Source organism: Lingula anatina, chromosome 4 (assembly GCF_051362555.1).
Source record: "Lingula anatina isolate TDL-2025a chromosome 4, LinAna3.0, whole genome shotgun sequence".
Lineage (NCBI taxonomy): Eukaryota > Metazoa > Brachiopoda > Lingulata > Lingulida > Lingulidae > Lingula > Lingula anatina.
Window position 1 is genome coordinate 3,034,737 of NC_141770.1, and position 15,965 is coordinate 3,050,701.

The following is a 15,965-nucleotide window of genomic DNA, read 5'->3' on the forward strand; positions in this document are numbered from 1 at the left end:
CAAATATTGGCGTATTTCCACTTTCTCTGCGATTGATGATCAAATGAACGACCATTTATTACCTTTCTCACATTCCAAACTTAATCGATATCCTTGGCCAACAATCTGTTCTGACCTGTTTTCAATATAAACTAATATTGAGTGACAACCCCGAGTAATATCAAGTGCAATACCCTATCGCAGTATCATTTTCAATCTGAGAGCTTTCATCCTGGATGATTGGCATTTACTGCACTGTATAGTTGCCGTATCAGATTTAAAATTTCTTATAAGATAAAAAGCAATACGATTGTCTTTTTGATGAGAAGCAACGCGTTGGTTTTGCATATGTCATCTATCTTCCTTGACTTGCATGCACTAAACACAAAAAACAATCGTTCTATGATAGAATATATAAATTGTGGTTTGATCATTTCAAACGGAGCGCATCAATCGATCATAATATTGTTGTCAGTTGTGAGGAAATCCTGATCTCATTAGGTGCCATTACACCTGGCTTTGTTATTATATAAAATAATCTAGACAGTAGGATGGTTCACACCTTAATTCCCACTAATTTGGGGTCAATTTTTCAGACAGGTCAATTTCTAAGGTCACTTTTCTTCGTGTTATTCAGTGTTTATGTTTATAATATGTCATACACGACAAGATGCGTCAGTGTTTATGTAGATCGTATGTAATACACGACAAGTACAAAGTAAATGTTTTAAAACGAAGCAAATCTTGATGTCAACTCCACATGGTGGGCATGTAGAGAGAGCGGTATAAGACGTGGGGTGGCGATATTCTTTTCTTGCGGATTTTGATGGCGCGCTTGAGGTTAAGGCCCAGTGTCATTAATTGTAACATTAATTCAACTTGAAAAACAGGTCTTTCTGGATGTTTTTTGTCGTTCCACACACTGCTCTGTGTCACCTTTGGCGCCATTTTGTGTCCCACTCACCCTCCCTCTTCCCCAAAACAACACGTGGTCTCGAATGACGACAAATTATTTAATTAACGACAATTAAATGTTCAAGCGTGGCACATTGAAGTAGCAATTAACCCCGTCTCTTATCGCCATCTTGAGTGCACCTGCATGACCTCAAATGACGCATTATTTCAATTAATGACGGTGTAATGCTTTTAACATGTATGCTGAACGCTGAGAATGGCTTTCAATCACAAATTTTGTTGTTATCTTGAAAGGAAAATATATAATAAAAACAAAAAAGCAGTTGCGAGTATTAAATTTTTGCAATGGTGATTGTGTTGATTTCCCAGTGCATATGCTCTGATTTTTGTATTTTCAGGCACTAATTTTTCCGGTGACATACATGTAGCTAGGACACCAATAACCGGTAAATTGGGGGGGGGGGGGGTTGGAGGGGGGAGTCTACCACCTAGGCCAAAACCAAACAAATTTTCAGTCCCGATGAAGTTGAATATTCACCCTGTACCGAGATCCGCCAGTGAGCAAGATTTTGAATCGATTTTGTCCTCAATTTCCTACAGTCATTGTGACATTTTCGCATCTGTGGTTGATTTGTGTATTGTACGTCTTCTGCAGTCAGTGAGCAGATTATGCAAGCTGACAGAAAACCTTGACAGTGTCGCACATTTGTCTATGTAAAATATCCTTTCTTAAGATACTGCAACCTCGAGTTTATTTGAATGTTCACACACACACACACACACACACACACATACACACATATACATACACATACACACATATACATACACATACACACACATACACACACATATACATACACACATACATACATATACATACACACACATACACATACACATACACACACATACACACACACACACACACACACATACACACACATACACACACATACACACACACATACACACACACACACACACACACATACACAGCAAGGGTTAAAGGAAAAAACAGTTTAGTCGGTGGTTAGTTGACGCTATTCATGTTACAGGCATCGGTCGATAAACATTTACATTGAAGTCCTTTTGTGTAATGCAGAGAGACTATGACATAAAAGACTGATAATGTCTTCTAAGATTTGCATATCATGTCATTTTCAAGGTACTTTTATATGGAGGTGAAGACGGATAAGAGATGACCATGTCACTGGCGTTTGATAAAAGTGCATTGCCTTGTTTTTAGGATTGAAACAGAAAACATTTATTTCTCTCTCTCTCTCTCTCTCTCTCTCTCTCTCTCTCTCTCCGTGTGTGTGTGTGTGTGTGTGTGTGTTTTCATTAATAATCCATTGCAGATTCAAATATATATCAGCAAAGGGCAGATAATTGCTGGCGACTTTTATTTCATAGAACGTAATTGCTTTTGCTGTGCTCTCAACAAGCGCAATGCTGGCACTTTAGTCTTTCTACTACAACGACGAAAACATCGATTATCTTTTTTATTTCATTATACTGATATTTTGTTTATTTATTAACTTACTCAAACAGATGCAAGGGCTGACAGAAAAATACCAAACTACTTTCGGGTAGATTGAAAGAGAACTTTTCCTATATATAAATATATGGCACGACATCACGTTTTAGTTCTCAAACGAAGGCAAAACAAATGAAACACGCTCCCCAATGTCTGACATAAAAAAATTCTCCAATTAGCGTCCAATCATGTTGAAGTTTTCAACACCATTTTCTTTTTCACTTTTTCAAAAATGTCCTTAAGTATTTCGTTAGAAGCTAATATGTCTTCTACGCTGTCTATCCCCTCTCCTCCGCCTTTCTCTCTCTCCCTCTTTCTCTCCCTCTCTCTGACTGCATTACCCCAGGGAATGCGCGCCGTGGTAGGGAGCAAGCAGAAGGGAGGCAAGGGAACATCGCCTTGCTGGGTCAGGAGTCGGAGCCGTCGTCGTGACCCCTTTGATCGCAGACAATGGGAGTTCGGTCGGGTTCCCGTGCAACCCCCGTCTAGGCGGATAGATTACAAATAAACTCCGAATCTGTTACAATTGAATGCTTTATTGAACAGTGAAAACAACAAAATACGTGTCGTAACAAAGCGCTTACAATATCTTTCTGCGGCGTTAATATACATTACCAACTGCTTCAGTTCACGAATCTTATTAGCCGGCAAGACGGCGTAAGCTGGCACACGCTTGATTTACCAGTATGAAATGAAGAGTATTTTTTAACTTCACACCTAAAACAGTACAGGCGGAAATTTTGCTTTTCTTACTCAGCTGCACACCTGCAAACATTTAACTTATATTAATCTGACTCCATTCATAGAATATTGATGAAAAAACATCTGTGGGGTTGGGTTTGGCAAAGCTGTGAAAGTAAACGTATGTGGTCGGTGCCGTCTATGCTTCAGAGGGCAGCAAAACACGAAAACCAGTGAACTAGAATTTTGAAGAAGGGGGCACCCTTAAATCAGAAAAACTATGATTCATGGCTATATTCATAATCACAGTTGATAACAGGAAGCCGGTGGACTAGAAAGTAAATGAAGGCAGACACGCTAAAGAAAAAGATTTACGGTATTTTTCTAAATACGATTACGAGTAGAGTTGAGCATCGACACTCCCTCTTGCTTTATGATAAACAGTAGTCCGCACTGCATCCGAGGACAGCGAAAATATGCTCAGTTCTGGGTACGTTACTCCGACATAGTTGACCATACCTCTATTGACAAAGCTCTATTGAGTCACAAATACAGTTTTAGAATCGTATCACAAGATACGTATACTTGTAAGCAATTATTTGACGACTAGCGTAAAATGTCTTTTTTCAGTCCTTATTTAATTACCAATTTTTAAGGGAAATTAAGAGAAAAATTCATTATTTTTTTTTAAACAAAAATATTTTTATATACAAAAAATATCAAACTGTTAATCATAATGTTAATAAAAAATATTTTAAAAATCCATTTTGTTGCAGAAAGAAAAAATCGAGGTTAATAATTTTTATGGATTTTGAAAAAATATATGGAAGTTAGTCATTACGAACAGACAAATCAGTTGTGACTTAAACCCGGGGAAAGTGCAGTTGGAACTGACATCAGTTAGTGACAAACGGATGGAACGAGAATTCTTATTTCCTTATAAAAATATTTAGTTGATCAGTCAGAATCAATATCTATTGCTATTTGTGTTTCATCGTTCTTTTTAATTTTTTTCTTTCAATTTAAGATCTAAAATAATGCATTCACGTATCTCTCTTGGAGATAAAGATTATAACGACAAAAATTGTACATTAAAATTTAATATTTTGAAAAAATATGAAGGCGATACAATGGTGAATCAATAGGAGCAAATATATAGATTTTTGTCTCAGCTATTTTCAATTAATATTGTAATATTCCCAAGCAATGCACTGCGGTTCTTATTATAAATTAGCAAAGCTTAAATTCAACATGGCAAATAAAATCTAGAACAATACAATATATTTGAATGTCTTCCAAGACACATGGCAATTTCAGACAAAAATTAATTCCAGCAAGAACATATTTTAGACGGATTCACTAGCTTCACATTTCATTACAAAATAAAAATTTCAAGCAAATATACACCTTTTGTCTTCCGAACTCGGATATATTTTTTATTTCAAAAAAAAAAAAAATATATCTGGTGTGTTCGCATACAGGACCAATAAATCGATAGCGATTCTGTCAAGTGACGCCATAACTCGGTCTGTTGAATTTAAAGTGAACGGCAGCAGTCTCAGTCATTGGGACATCGATCGTCTGCACGCTCCGCGAGATTCTATATAGAATCAAAAGCGGGGCGCTCAGAGTAAAGAAACGCGACCAAAGACCTCTGCAGATAATATGCGATTTATACGCCGGTTATCATTTGAGAGGAAGACCGCGTTCTTGATTCATTTAACCCTGATCATATCCCGTAGACAAGCCGGCGGCAAAACGCAAATCTTAGCCAAGTGTAAACTTTCGTGAAAGGCTTGCCCTTTTATCTGTGTCCTAGTGAGCTTACGGCAGATTGGTCGGCGAGTCCCATTATAATCTATAGATTTAGCCCGGGGGTTATGGAAATAATATTGATCTTTTTTTTTTCAACTATATTTTAAAGAATAAAAAATGACTTTGTACCTTTAACCAGTCACTTCATTGCTTTTATTTAGGGTGGGATTGGCAGGGCCCACTTTTCTACAGGAAGGTTTCTTTACAATTACAACGGTAAAGGCAATCATCATTTTTTGTTCCTTTTTGTCACTCACTTTTGTCTTCCCTTTTATCAAAAAGTACATAGCATGTGATAAAAAATATTATTTTGGAGAAACAGTTACAACACGATTGGATTTTTAATGAAACCAAACAAATACAAAATAAGTTTGCACTTTCCACAAGAATTTTAAAAAAACTTCGGGAATAACACTTCTTTCCCAGACTGTGTTCTTTTTATACACGCTTCATAATACGCCTTCAGAGGATTAACAGGGTTTTACTTCGACCTTCGATTATGAAATAATCCAGTTCGAACCGAGAAAGACAAGTCATGACGTCATCACTCCGGAGTATTACATACATCATAACAATAGCATTCTTAACAAAACCTATGGTGTTTAACAACAAAGTTCACTGAACAGACGCCTGCGTTCTTCAGTTTAAGCCCTAGCATCCTTCCTCTCCCTGAGGCCGGCGTCATTACCTCCCTTACATTTCCAACGAGCTGTGGATTAAATTAATGCGTCCATGGCCGTAATGTTAGTAGCGCCTGCGGGGAAGGCACCAACTTGAACTTTTTCATTAGAGAGAGCAATCAGGAGGACGCAACGGGGCTGAAACTAAAAGAACGCAGCGCATTACGTTACTCTTGTGTAACTCAAGCCCATAAAGCATAAAGCAAGGAGAAAGCATATGTTTCACAAAATCAACAATACGTAACAAATCTAAACATTACTCATAGGGTAAACTAAAAGAGAAATAATTTAGGAGAATGGGGGGAAAAAATGCCGGTTGCGGGCGGTTGTTATTGATGTCTTTCTCCGAGGGCATATTTTTTCCACATGATGCCTTCAAGGCAGGCTGCACAGAAGGAGACGGTACCTAAGCAGTCTCTATCCGTCGTCCCATCTTCGGGCAAAATAACTCAGGCAATGGCAATATATATATGTATGAGGACTATAACATAAGATTTTATATCGCGTACGCCGTCACTTTTTACGACTCCTCTTACGGCCTTAAGGATATTCTTTCTTAGCCCTTAGAGCACGCTCGCTGTCGAGTGCCTGGCCGGCTTTGCACCAGAGACCGTTCGTGTAAGTTATCGCTCGGGATTAATAAAGAAAAACGACATAAAACATCTACAGGCTAAATAGAAAAGAACACATATTTTTGGAACGGCTCCGCCTTGGGCAAAGTAGCAAGACTTGAGGTTTATATGATGCTGGCCTTTCTACTGTCTTCATATAAAATATGGTTCTATGTACAACTGCCCTAGGCAGCGGGAAAGGGAAAAAGAGTGAAAAAAACCTCACTTGTCATACTAATTATACAGTGTGTGAATAAATGTAGGTTTAAAATAAGCATGGGTCTTTTTTTTTTCATTTTTCTTTCGGGGTAGATTTCACTGTCAAGATTTCGACTGTCGAAGAAGTAGATATTCGCTGAATTGTTGTCCTTCAACTCCACCTCCGGTGGACGCCGTGATGTTAAACCCGTAATGGATGAGTCTCTGTAAAACTTGTAGTGAATTTAGCTTGCAGAACCCGTTCACGGGGAAACGAATCACAAATCTATTGTCCAAATTCCAGCCCGAGTTCCTTCCGTCTTCCAGGGCCGAATTCAACTCGGGGAAAATCTCATCCAGCAGCGCGCGCTCGGCGCTCAGACACACGCGCTCGCCCAACTCGGGGCTGATGTGCACGGCAACGCAGTCGCATTTCTCTTTCCGCTTCTGCCTCTCTTTGCGGTGCGTCTCCACGGCCTTGGTGAGGGGGGCGATGTCGTAGTAGCGCACCTCCTCGTGAAGCAGTTCCCACTCCGTGAAATCATCCGGCAGCACGAGCTGAGACGTGCGGAGAAAGTTCAGAACGTGTCTGAAAATTTTCCCATCCCGATCAATGAAATAGTGCTGTTTCAGGCTATCCAGGATGATGGGAATACTGCCATTAAACATTCTTCCAAGTCGGGAGTCAGGGTATCTGAAATAGAAGAAGGTGTATTCTGATGAAGTGACATTACCCCCGAGCCTTTCTCAACAGACGATACGTTTTTCCATTTGCAATTAAAGCCCGAGGAAACGATTTCTTAAGAATAGCCCTGTGTGCGTTTTCCACCGGGCTTTGTGCGTTAGGTTTTTCAGGCTCATTTTCCTATATTAGATGTTCCAGCGGTGGCATTATGTGTATTATGTTGGGTGACTTGGTTCTAAGCCAATTTCACCTTAGGGAACCGCGAAGCTCATTCGAATTAGGCAAGGTGTTTTTCTCTGAAATATGGTCTGCACTTTTACATTATTTAATTATGATAATTCTTCGTTTTCAGCCTACAGCGATGTAACGTTATAAAAGAAATTGATCTTCGGACGAAGGAAAATGTGGAGGCGCTTTGATACTTGGCGAAATAACAATCAATTTTCCTATCCCCGCTAGGCGAAAAATACTTGTTATTGTGTTTCATTTTTAAACTGAAATCGATTCGTTTAAATTTTACGTGTGGGCTAAGTCGGCGACTAAGCATCTTCTTTGCTTCGGTTCAATTTAATAAAAGACGCAATGAAGGTATAATAGAACCAATAGGTCCATCGGATTTAAAGAGGGACTCCAGTCAAGCGGCGGTATTGGGCACGAAGGGACAGGGCCGAGGGCGCTTAAACCTCGGTGGCATGGGTTGCAGAGGGGGCGTAAACAACGCAGCGCAAGAAACGTGAGAAAGCCTATGAAAAGCTCGGGTCATGGCTAGGGGGCGCAAGCTCCAGTATCCGCGTCTTTTCCAAAGCTGAATAAATAGCCGCAAGAACAGGATTACTGTGCAAACTGAAGTAATTGCGAATCTGCCATCTAGCCAGCCCGAGGCTTTTCTAATATTCATCCCATTTGGCTGGCCCGGCTGCCTTTCGGTGTTGAGCTGAACGAACGAGTAGACAAGCTTTTCAAAAAGCTTTCTGCTTTACAATACAATCTCCTCCCTCAGTTTTCAATAAGATCCAGCCACGGCTATATCGGTTTCTATTGACTTCTTTGTTATTATTACGTGCTCCGTGCAGCGAATGAAGCGCCTCGGGACACGCCAGGAATTGTTGAAATCGACTAACTGAGATACTCTCTACCTTTTCCCCCTTCAACAACCCGATAAAATAATTGGAACTATTTTTTCTCATCGCGTCTGCTTGTTAAATAAAGTTGTTGCTAAAACTGCGCGCGGTTGCTTCATTTAAACAATCCCGGAGCTTTTGTCAAACAAACATTACCTGTGAGTTGATCATATTACGTTCGCTCTTACGGTTAATTTTGCGTCATCTATTGATGAGTTCAAGTGGAATAGAAACATTTAAATGCGATTCGAAGAGAGGGGAGAAACTGAAAAGCAAGGCCAACACAACCAAATGCCGCGTTTTGCCCACTGGGCGAAGGAACCCCTTGTTTGCATTACGTGGGAGAATGCAACACTTTTAATATAAGGCAAATACGTAAAATAAACTACGCCCCTTGTAAGGTTTTCTTATGCCTCACCATCGAATCGGAATAGTTAACTCCTTAATAAAGTGTGCGGAGAAAGGGGGGGACGCGATGGAATGTGATACTGCCAATGGAAGAGAAATAGATAAACAGTGAAAAAGAGAGAGAGAGAGAGAGAGAGAGAGAGAGAGAGAGGGGGGGGAAGGAAAGAGAGAGAGAAAAAAGGAGAGAGAAAGCAAGAGAGAGAGAAACTTCAAGGAAGGGCTCGGGAGTAACGCGTTGGTTTTTTATCAGTGTTTTATCGAAAGGTCGCGAAATTTGAGCCAGACTACGTTTCTTCTGGGTAAATTAACGGTTTGGCATGGCACTGCATTGTGATGCATCTGTCAGTGTTCACTAGCCTGGGGGCCATAGATGACTCAACCCCACGGGGAAAGTTGGAATCGGAAAGGAAATATCCCGATAGGTGACCGATTGTTATCCTGGCGTCTTCGTTCACATAGTTTTTTTTAAATATTTTTATTTCATTAGAATAATTAGTATTTCACCACATTGTAGAATTGGTTGAGCTATTCTGGACTTTCTTACATTAAGTAGATTCATTGTTGCAATTTAGAAATCATCGGCACTAACTACAATCCAAACATTAAGATTAAATTTTTTCCAGCAAAGTTTCACAATCTTAGAAGTTGATCTGCCATCGGCGCCTCTCGTTTTATTACCATTCAATTCATCTCTAAGAAGAACGTGTACGTTTCAATGATATTATTTGGACTTGAGGGAAAAAAAGGCAACAAAAACTACGGCAATCTATCAAATAACGGCGCGGATGTGGTTTCACCGCTTTAGGCAATATAAACGATTCAGAAAACAAAATTAATTTGAATTGAAATGGAATGGAACCCGGACAAACATCTGAAATTTTTGAAAATAGGAGACGTGCTTGGAGTTTTTTTTTTCTTTAAGAGAGAGTACATTCCCAAAAAATAACATAAAATACTCAAAAGCTACATTGGTATTGGATCAGTTTCAAATACAATCAAAAATTCATTCAAAAAAAATTAACCCAACAAAATATTTTAATTAATTTTCCTCTTTCAGAAAGTGGTTGAGTCACCCCCTCCAAACACACACACACATATACGTACTGACACACACACATACACACACATACATACACACGTACACACACACATACATAAACACTCACACACATACATACACACACATACATACACACGTACACGTACACACACATACATACACACGCACACACACACACACTCTTACCAAAGGCATTAAAATTAGCCAAAACGAAATAAACCCTTAAAATAATCCTTAAAATCACATCTTATACGCTCACTGTATTTTTACAAAAATAACCTCAGTCTAACTTTTGTCAGTAACCAGAAATTAAATAAAAAAGAAGGCATTATTTTTTTTTAATATACCAATCATTTACACACCGATCCCTTGGTTTATTTTTCAGCATTGCTGTAGACGACATCGGTTTTGTAATTCGATAAAAGAGCATCTTTAAAAAAATTGTAAAATTGACCTTTAACTTACTTTGTCAGCGTTTCCAGCGATGACGTGTAGATCGAACCCCCAACGTCGATGTGGACCGGGGCCGTGTAACGCGTCGGGGTCGCGGGGCAGGGGACGCCAGAGATCTTCATATGTGGGGAGTAAAACCCAGCGCTGTGGTTGGACACGGGCGAGGGACTCCCTCCGGATAAAGCCGGCGACGGGGACGTCTTAAAAGCCGTGACGTTGGTGGCTATAATCTGGTAACCCCCCGTAACTTTCTTCTCTCCGCCGCTGTCAACTGGGGCGCTTGCCGTCGGAGAGGAGGACATGGCTGGATGGTGAAATGGAGTGGGGACCTTCAGTTTGGCGGCAGGCCTGTGTGAAAAAATAACAAGCAGAGAGGGCAATTAATGATTAAGTCGGCTAGAAGTTTTCCCTCAGGTCTGTTTTTATAAACCTAACAGGCAGACTCGAAAGAGAGCGCGGGATGCAACAAAAATTGCGTAATTTCACCTTAACCTGTAAGTCGTTAGCCGTACCTGCTTCAACCTCACATAAGAAGTTTTAAAGCACTTACATAAAGACATTGACAAGGAAAATACCATCGCTTCAAACCACTCGGGGGGAAAACAGACACAAAAAACGGGGGAATATTTACTTGGGGAAAATATCCGATACTGCCGCAGCCCCCACGTTGACTTTCAGCAACATTTCACAGTACCACGCGCGTAGTATATATACAAAGTGGATACTAGGAACATAGGGCCACTTGGCTCTGGCGGTACGTTCTTCCTTAGGGGATGGGCGTAGCCCTGCCGGTTGTTTTAACAACAGTCTCTCTGTAGTCAGTCCTCCAACCGTTAACAACTGTCTGAATTAACGAGTGATATTATCTCATGGCTGTTGATAGGGTATGCAAATCAGCCCACATGGCAGGTGCATTACAATGGCGCAGTATGCATCAGCGCTGAGCTCAGGTCTTGTTACACGCCCCCGGGGGACGTGCTGTTTGCAACCTATAATTTCCACGTGCCGCTTGGGGGACAAGTTCCCCGAGATGAGAAGAAATGGCGGCCTAAGTAGAAGAAACACTGACAGCAAGGAGGGCAAACAGTTATTTACTTCTTTGCTTTCCCCTTGTCTTCCATTTGATTCATCAGTTTCTCTCTCTCTCTCTCTCTCTCTCTCTCTCTCTCTCTCTCTCAATAAAACAATGCCGGATAAACAATACAATTTCCATATATTCCACCAATTTAATTGAGACAGTTTTTACAAAAGCTCGTGGCCAATCATTCGATAAACAATACAATGTTATCCCTGCCCCAGGGGAATCGGGCGACTGAATCAACCTAATCTCCCAGCCTTTCCACCGTGGCACTCGCTGGGTCTGAGTAGCCTGTGGATCATAATACGCTCATTATCGAGAAGAAAACATAAAATACCGGCTGTAATAGCATACATGTTGCCCCCAACCACTCCGTATCGATCCCAGTGTTAGGAGAAATGCCTCACCGCTATATGACCTTTCACTATGATAAATCTACTTCTATGGTCAATTTACTAAGACAAAGGCTGCTTAAGTCAGCCTCGGCGAGCTTTTGGTCCAATCACTGATTTACAATTTCGTCACTGTCTTCGGCACGTACTACGCGTGCTTCATGTCGCCGTGGTTTCACAGCGATTAACGTCATATGGGCAGCACGCGCATGGTAACGCCGTGTCGTTGTTCCCATTTTCGACCGTCCGCGTTCCATGCAACAGTTTGTTTTGTGCTTTACCATATTCTCAAGAAAAACAACCTCAGTAAACCACCACACATGCTGTTTATTCCGTGAAACTCAAGTGTCATTCTTTCAATAATCTGATAACACGGGGTCAGAACTAACAGATTTACGCAGATGAGTCTTACTACGTCTCCTCGTCTTTTCTGACGGCCACGTTAACGTGGTTCTCAGCGTCTACCACAACAACTCACCTTCGTACGTTACTCACAATTTAGGTGAATCACAGACGCCTAAACTCATCTCGGCTCGGGCAAGAATTTCCCTGGTTTCTCCCACTAGCTCCGCAAGCTCGTAGTCCTTCTTATTCGCTCTGCTGCCTGTAACTTACTGAACGCAATCATAATGGCGCGGCAAGGGCTTTGACTTCCGGCTCACGCCTCAGGGCAAATTAATATTTGTATTTGGCGCGGACCAGAGGATCGATTAACGTCACCTGGCGACGTCTAGCGGGAGACAGGCAAACGACGGTATACTCTTGGGATGTAAATGGGTGAGTTTTCTTGGGGAGGGGCGGCCTAATACAAATTTCGAAATAATTATGTAAATTTCTGAATGTTTTATCGTCACTTTTGACTCTCACACGTGAAAATAGATAAAGACTAAAAGGTGCTAAGTAGCTATTTATGCATTATGAATTTAATCATAATTTCATGTTATCAAATTGAAGTTGTGTTCGATCAGTGATTAGATGTCACTGATCGTCAGTTGCGCTTCAAGGTTGTATTATTATAATAGATGTCGATTTGAGCGCCACGCATGCGCAACAGGTGTGTTCAGACAGGGAATATTTTAGAACGGAAACTGGGCTAACAGAAGAAGACCTGGGTTTTGAGAAGCCATCGTAAATATAGCTAAAAAGAAATTATGAATCATCCCGGAAACTTCAGCAAATTTCCCCGTATGACCAAGCTATAGCATACTACAAGCAATAGTTGGAATTTTTTTGTGATTAAGAGAGAGAAGTATTGGCATTTCCCAGAAAATTAATATTATGCTATATAAAGGTATAACGGTTATTCTGTGCCCTTTAACTTACTTTGTAGATTCAGAATCATTATTTTAATTAGCCTCTTCAAACTAAATGCAGATTTAACGAACAAACTTTTGAATGGAAAATTCATTCGCTAAGGAAAAGTCTTAAGTCAACCCTTTTGAGGTTGCAATAGACCTCGAATGCGTGGGAGGTTTTAATTGAGGAAAATACTTGATAAATAAAGATATTGATTGCTTTTTTGGCACTTTGAAGTTTAATATCCAAAGTCCCAAAGTCAGTTTCAGTTTTCCAATTCATTAAAAGTACTAAAATCAAACGCACTTTTGAGGTCAGTCTTTCTTTCGATTTCGTTTGGTCACGCCCATATTTTTTGCCATGTGGTTCAACAAACCTGATCTTAAAATTCCGGTATTATTTTTTCAACGAATTCATGTAAATGATGTAAACCCGGTGAGCTTAAGTCAGGTATCGTTAATCAATCATAAAAAGACAATCTTTGGTACAAATAGTTTTAAAAACTACCCCATTTGTTATTCACCTAGTTCACCCGTCCAGGTTTAGCTCCACGCCTTTTTGCATGTATAATTCCGTCATTCGTGGTTGGGGTGTGGCGAGTTGAACAGAAACTTTAAAAAAACAATATACGTCAATTGTATCACCTTCCTTAATCTTTTTTATGCTCCTACAGTTTGGTGCGAAGAAGGAAATACACCCTTTTTATTTTTCACTATTTTGCCGTTTTCCAACTCAAGTAACAGAAAGGATGGATTTGTGGCACCCTTTTGCGGAAACAAGGAAAACAAAGAAAGCAAATGAGAAGAAAAAAAGAAACTTTTGATACCTATTTCACTTGAGGTGGTTTATTGGATTTCGGATTTTACATCCCCTTTTGATATCGATCCCCACATTGGCATTATTATTTTCTGGGAAACCAACAGGGAAGGGGGAGCGGTAGTATTGAAATATGCCGCTGGCCCTGATACCGTGGACCCATCCCAACATTTGTTCTTCTAAAACTTTAATGACTTTTGCGGCGATTTTTTCATTCATCGTCATGTTACGTGAACTTAGAGATCTTCAGGCGTTCACTAGGGCGTCATTAAACACAAGGACGAACGCAATCGATGGGGTTATCATCCATGTGGGATCTGGGGCGAGTCCTTGGAGTCGTCTGGTGCTCTGAAACACTCCTTTGGGGGCCGTTCGTGGCGCCACCTTCCCTCCCAGGAAGAGACCTAGTTTTGACGCCCCCTGTGTCAGAAATGGAGGGGCGCATCCAGGATTATTTGAAGGGGGTCCGCGGACGCACCCCCCCCCCCTTGGGTGGGGTTCAGGGCCTTAAGGGCCTAGAAAAAATATGGTATTTTAGTGGGCAAACGTTGCCTTTTGGTACCGCTTAGAACTATGATTCAGCCAGTCAAAATTCTAATTTCAAGAGGGGTCCATTGATATGAATTTTTTCAGAAATTGAAGGGGGGTCAGGACCCCCCTAACACCCCCCCCCTAAATCCGCCACTGGAATGGAGTCCCCCCAAAACAGTAGTCCGCTTCCCAGTACTTTGCACAAGTGATATTAAACGTCCCCGAAACTTCATCTAACTCTAACATTTACTAACCCTATGAGAGATAACGGGTAACTCAAACTCATGTTACAGATCTGGACAGCGCTCCTCTTCTATTACAGTCATACAGGACAGGGTTAGTGTGACGTCAGTGGGCCAAAATGTAGGACGTGGCCTACCTGTACAAATCAATCAGTATCGGGTACTATATTACGGGGTCTTTCATATGTTGGTTATAAACTTTAAACAAATTATTGTATGTAGCATTTTTTTTTCATATTTTGTACTTCTTATATATGGAAACAAACATGTTTCAAATATGTTTGTACACGTGCGTAGAATAGTAGTAACAGCAGCGGTGGTATAGGTAGAAGATTTTTAGCTTCTTTATTGTAGTAGAATTTATTAACCTGACATGTGAAGTAAGTATACGTACAAATCACTCGGTCTCATTTTATATAGTTTTTATGAGTTTGTAGCTAGAACAAGATTACCCTGAAAAGCCTAGTGTGAAAATGGTCATACTGCAGAAAAAACGTAAATGCCAACACGGTATAAAAAATATGTATATCGTGATCAGTGTTTCTTTGTCATTTATAAATCATCATTTCTTTGTAAGTAGAAGATGAAGGACAAATGGCCGACCTGGTGACTATCAAGAGCTCCCCTGCGAAATTGTGTGTCATTTAAAGGTCACTTACGGTTCTCACTCTGACCTAGAACATAATGTTTTTCCCTTTTTATGAAAAATATACTTAATCTGTTCTAGAACATTCTAAAGGACTTCCCCAAAACAGTTCTCGAACTGTTATATTCATTACAGAACAACATTAGAACTGTCAAAAAAAAAAGAAAAAAAATACACCAAATATTCTAGAATAGCTTGAGAACCGTAAGTGAACGTTAAATGAGACAAAATTTTCGCAGGGGATTTTCTGAGGCCCAGGCACTATCACCCTCTTCCAGGGCTGCAGCTATTATTCTTTGGACATTTTTGCTGAGGCAGAGATCAGCCATCTATTTAACCAAAGACATACCTGTGAATATCCAGTGAAACATCAATCTATGGCCCTGGTAGAGGGTACATCAACACTCGGAATCCGAGGACAGTCATTCACCCTAAAACTGGACCCAGTGTTGGACGGGCAGTCCCTGGAGTGAAGCGCCGTCCAGGCTTTATAAGCAGATTAGGCGTTTACTAACACTACCCGCAGATCTTTTAGCACTAACACTCATATTAACTACATAACCCAATTTTATAATATTTGTCAATTAACTGGATATTCGGAAAAAAGCTGGATCATCAAAGTTTCATGGCCTAGCGATTTTCTGAAGACGTTTAGACCCTCCCCGATGTTAGGCCCACAAATCATGACTTTTACTCTCAGATCAAATGTAGCGAAATAATAATAATAATAATAATAATAATAATAATAATAATAATAATAATAATAATAAAGGTTCCAATAGCTTTATAAGCCCGGGGGTGATTAATCTCCAAACTGG

At 40.3% G+C, this 15,965-nt stretch overlaps 1 protein-coding gene across 3 annotated transcripts; it reads right to left on the reverse strand.

Annotated features, from left to right (window-relative positions):
• Positions 1 to 5,159: 5,159 nt before the first annotated feature.
• On the reverse strand, positions 5,160 to 12,296 carry LOC106172787 (BTB/POZ domain-containing protein kctd15). 3 transcript variants are annotated; one of them, XM_013553688.2, is made up of 3 exons: positions 12,112 to 12,296; positions 10,159 to 10,494; positions 5,160 to 7,113 (listed from the first exon to the last, which is right to left on the reverse strand). In XM_013553688.2, the coding sequence occupies exons 1-3, from the start codon at positions 12,141 to 12,143 to the stop codon at positions 6,543 to 6,545; spliced, it is 939 nt and encodes a 312-aa protein (XP_013409142.1). In that variant the 5' UTR covers positions 12,144 to 12,296; the 3' UTR covers positions 5,160 to 6,542. The 3 variants fall into 3 exon arrangements, with proteins under 3 accessions (XP_013409142.1, XP_013409143.1, XP_086867520.1); XM_013553689.2 differs by having other exon boundaries at positions 12,095 to 12,284; XM_087011394.1 differs by lacking the exon at positions 12,112 to 12,296 and adding an exon at positions 10,778 to 11,267.
• Between the last annotated feature and the right edge of the window lie 3,669 nt (positions 12,297 to 15,965).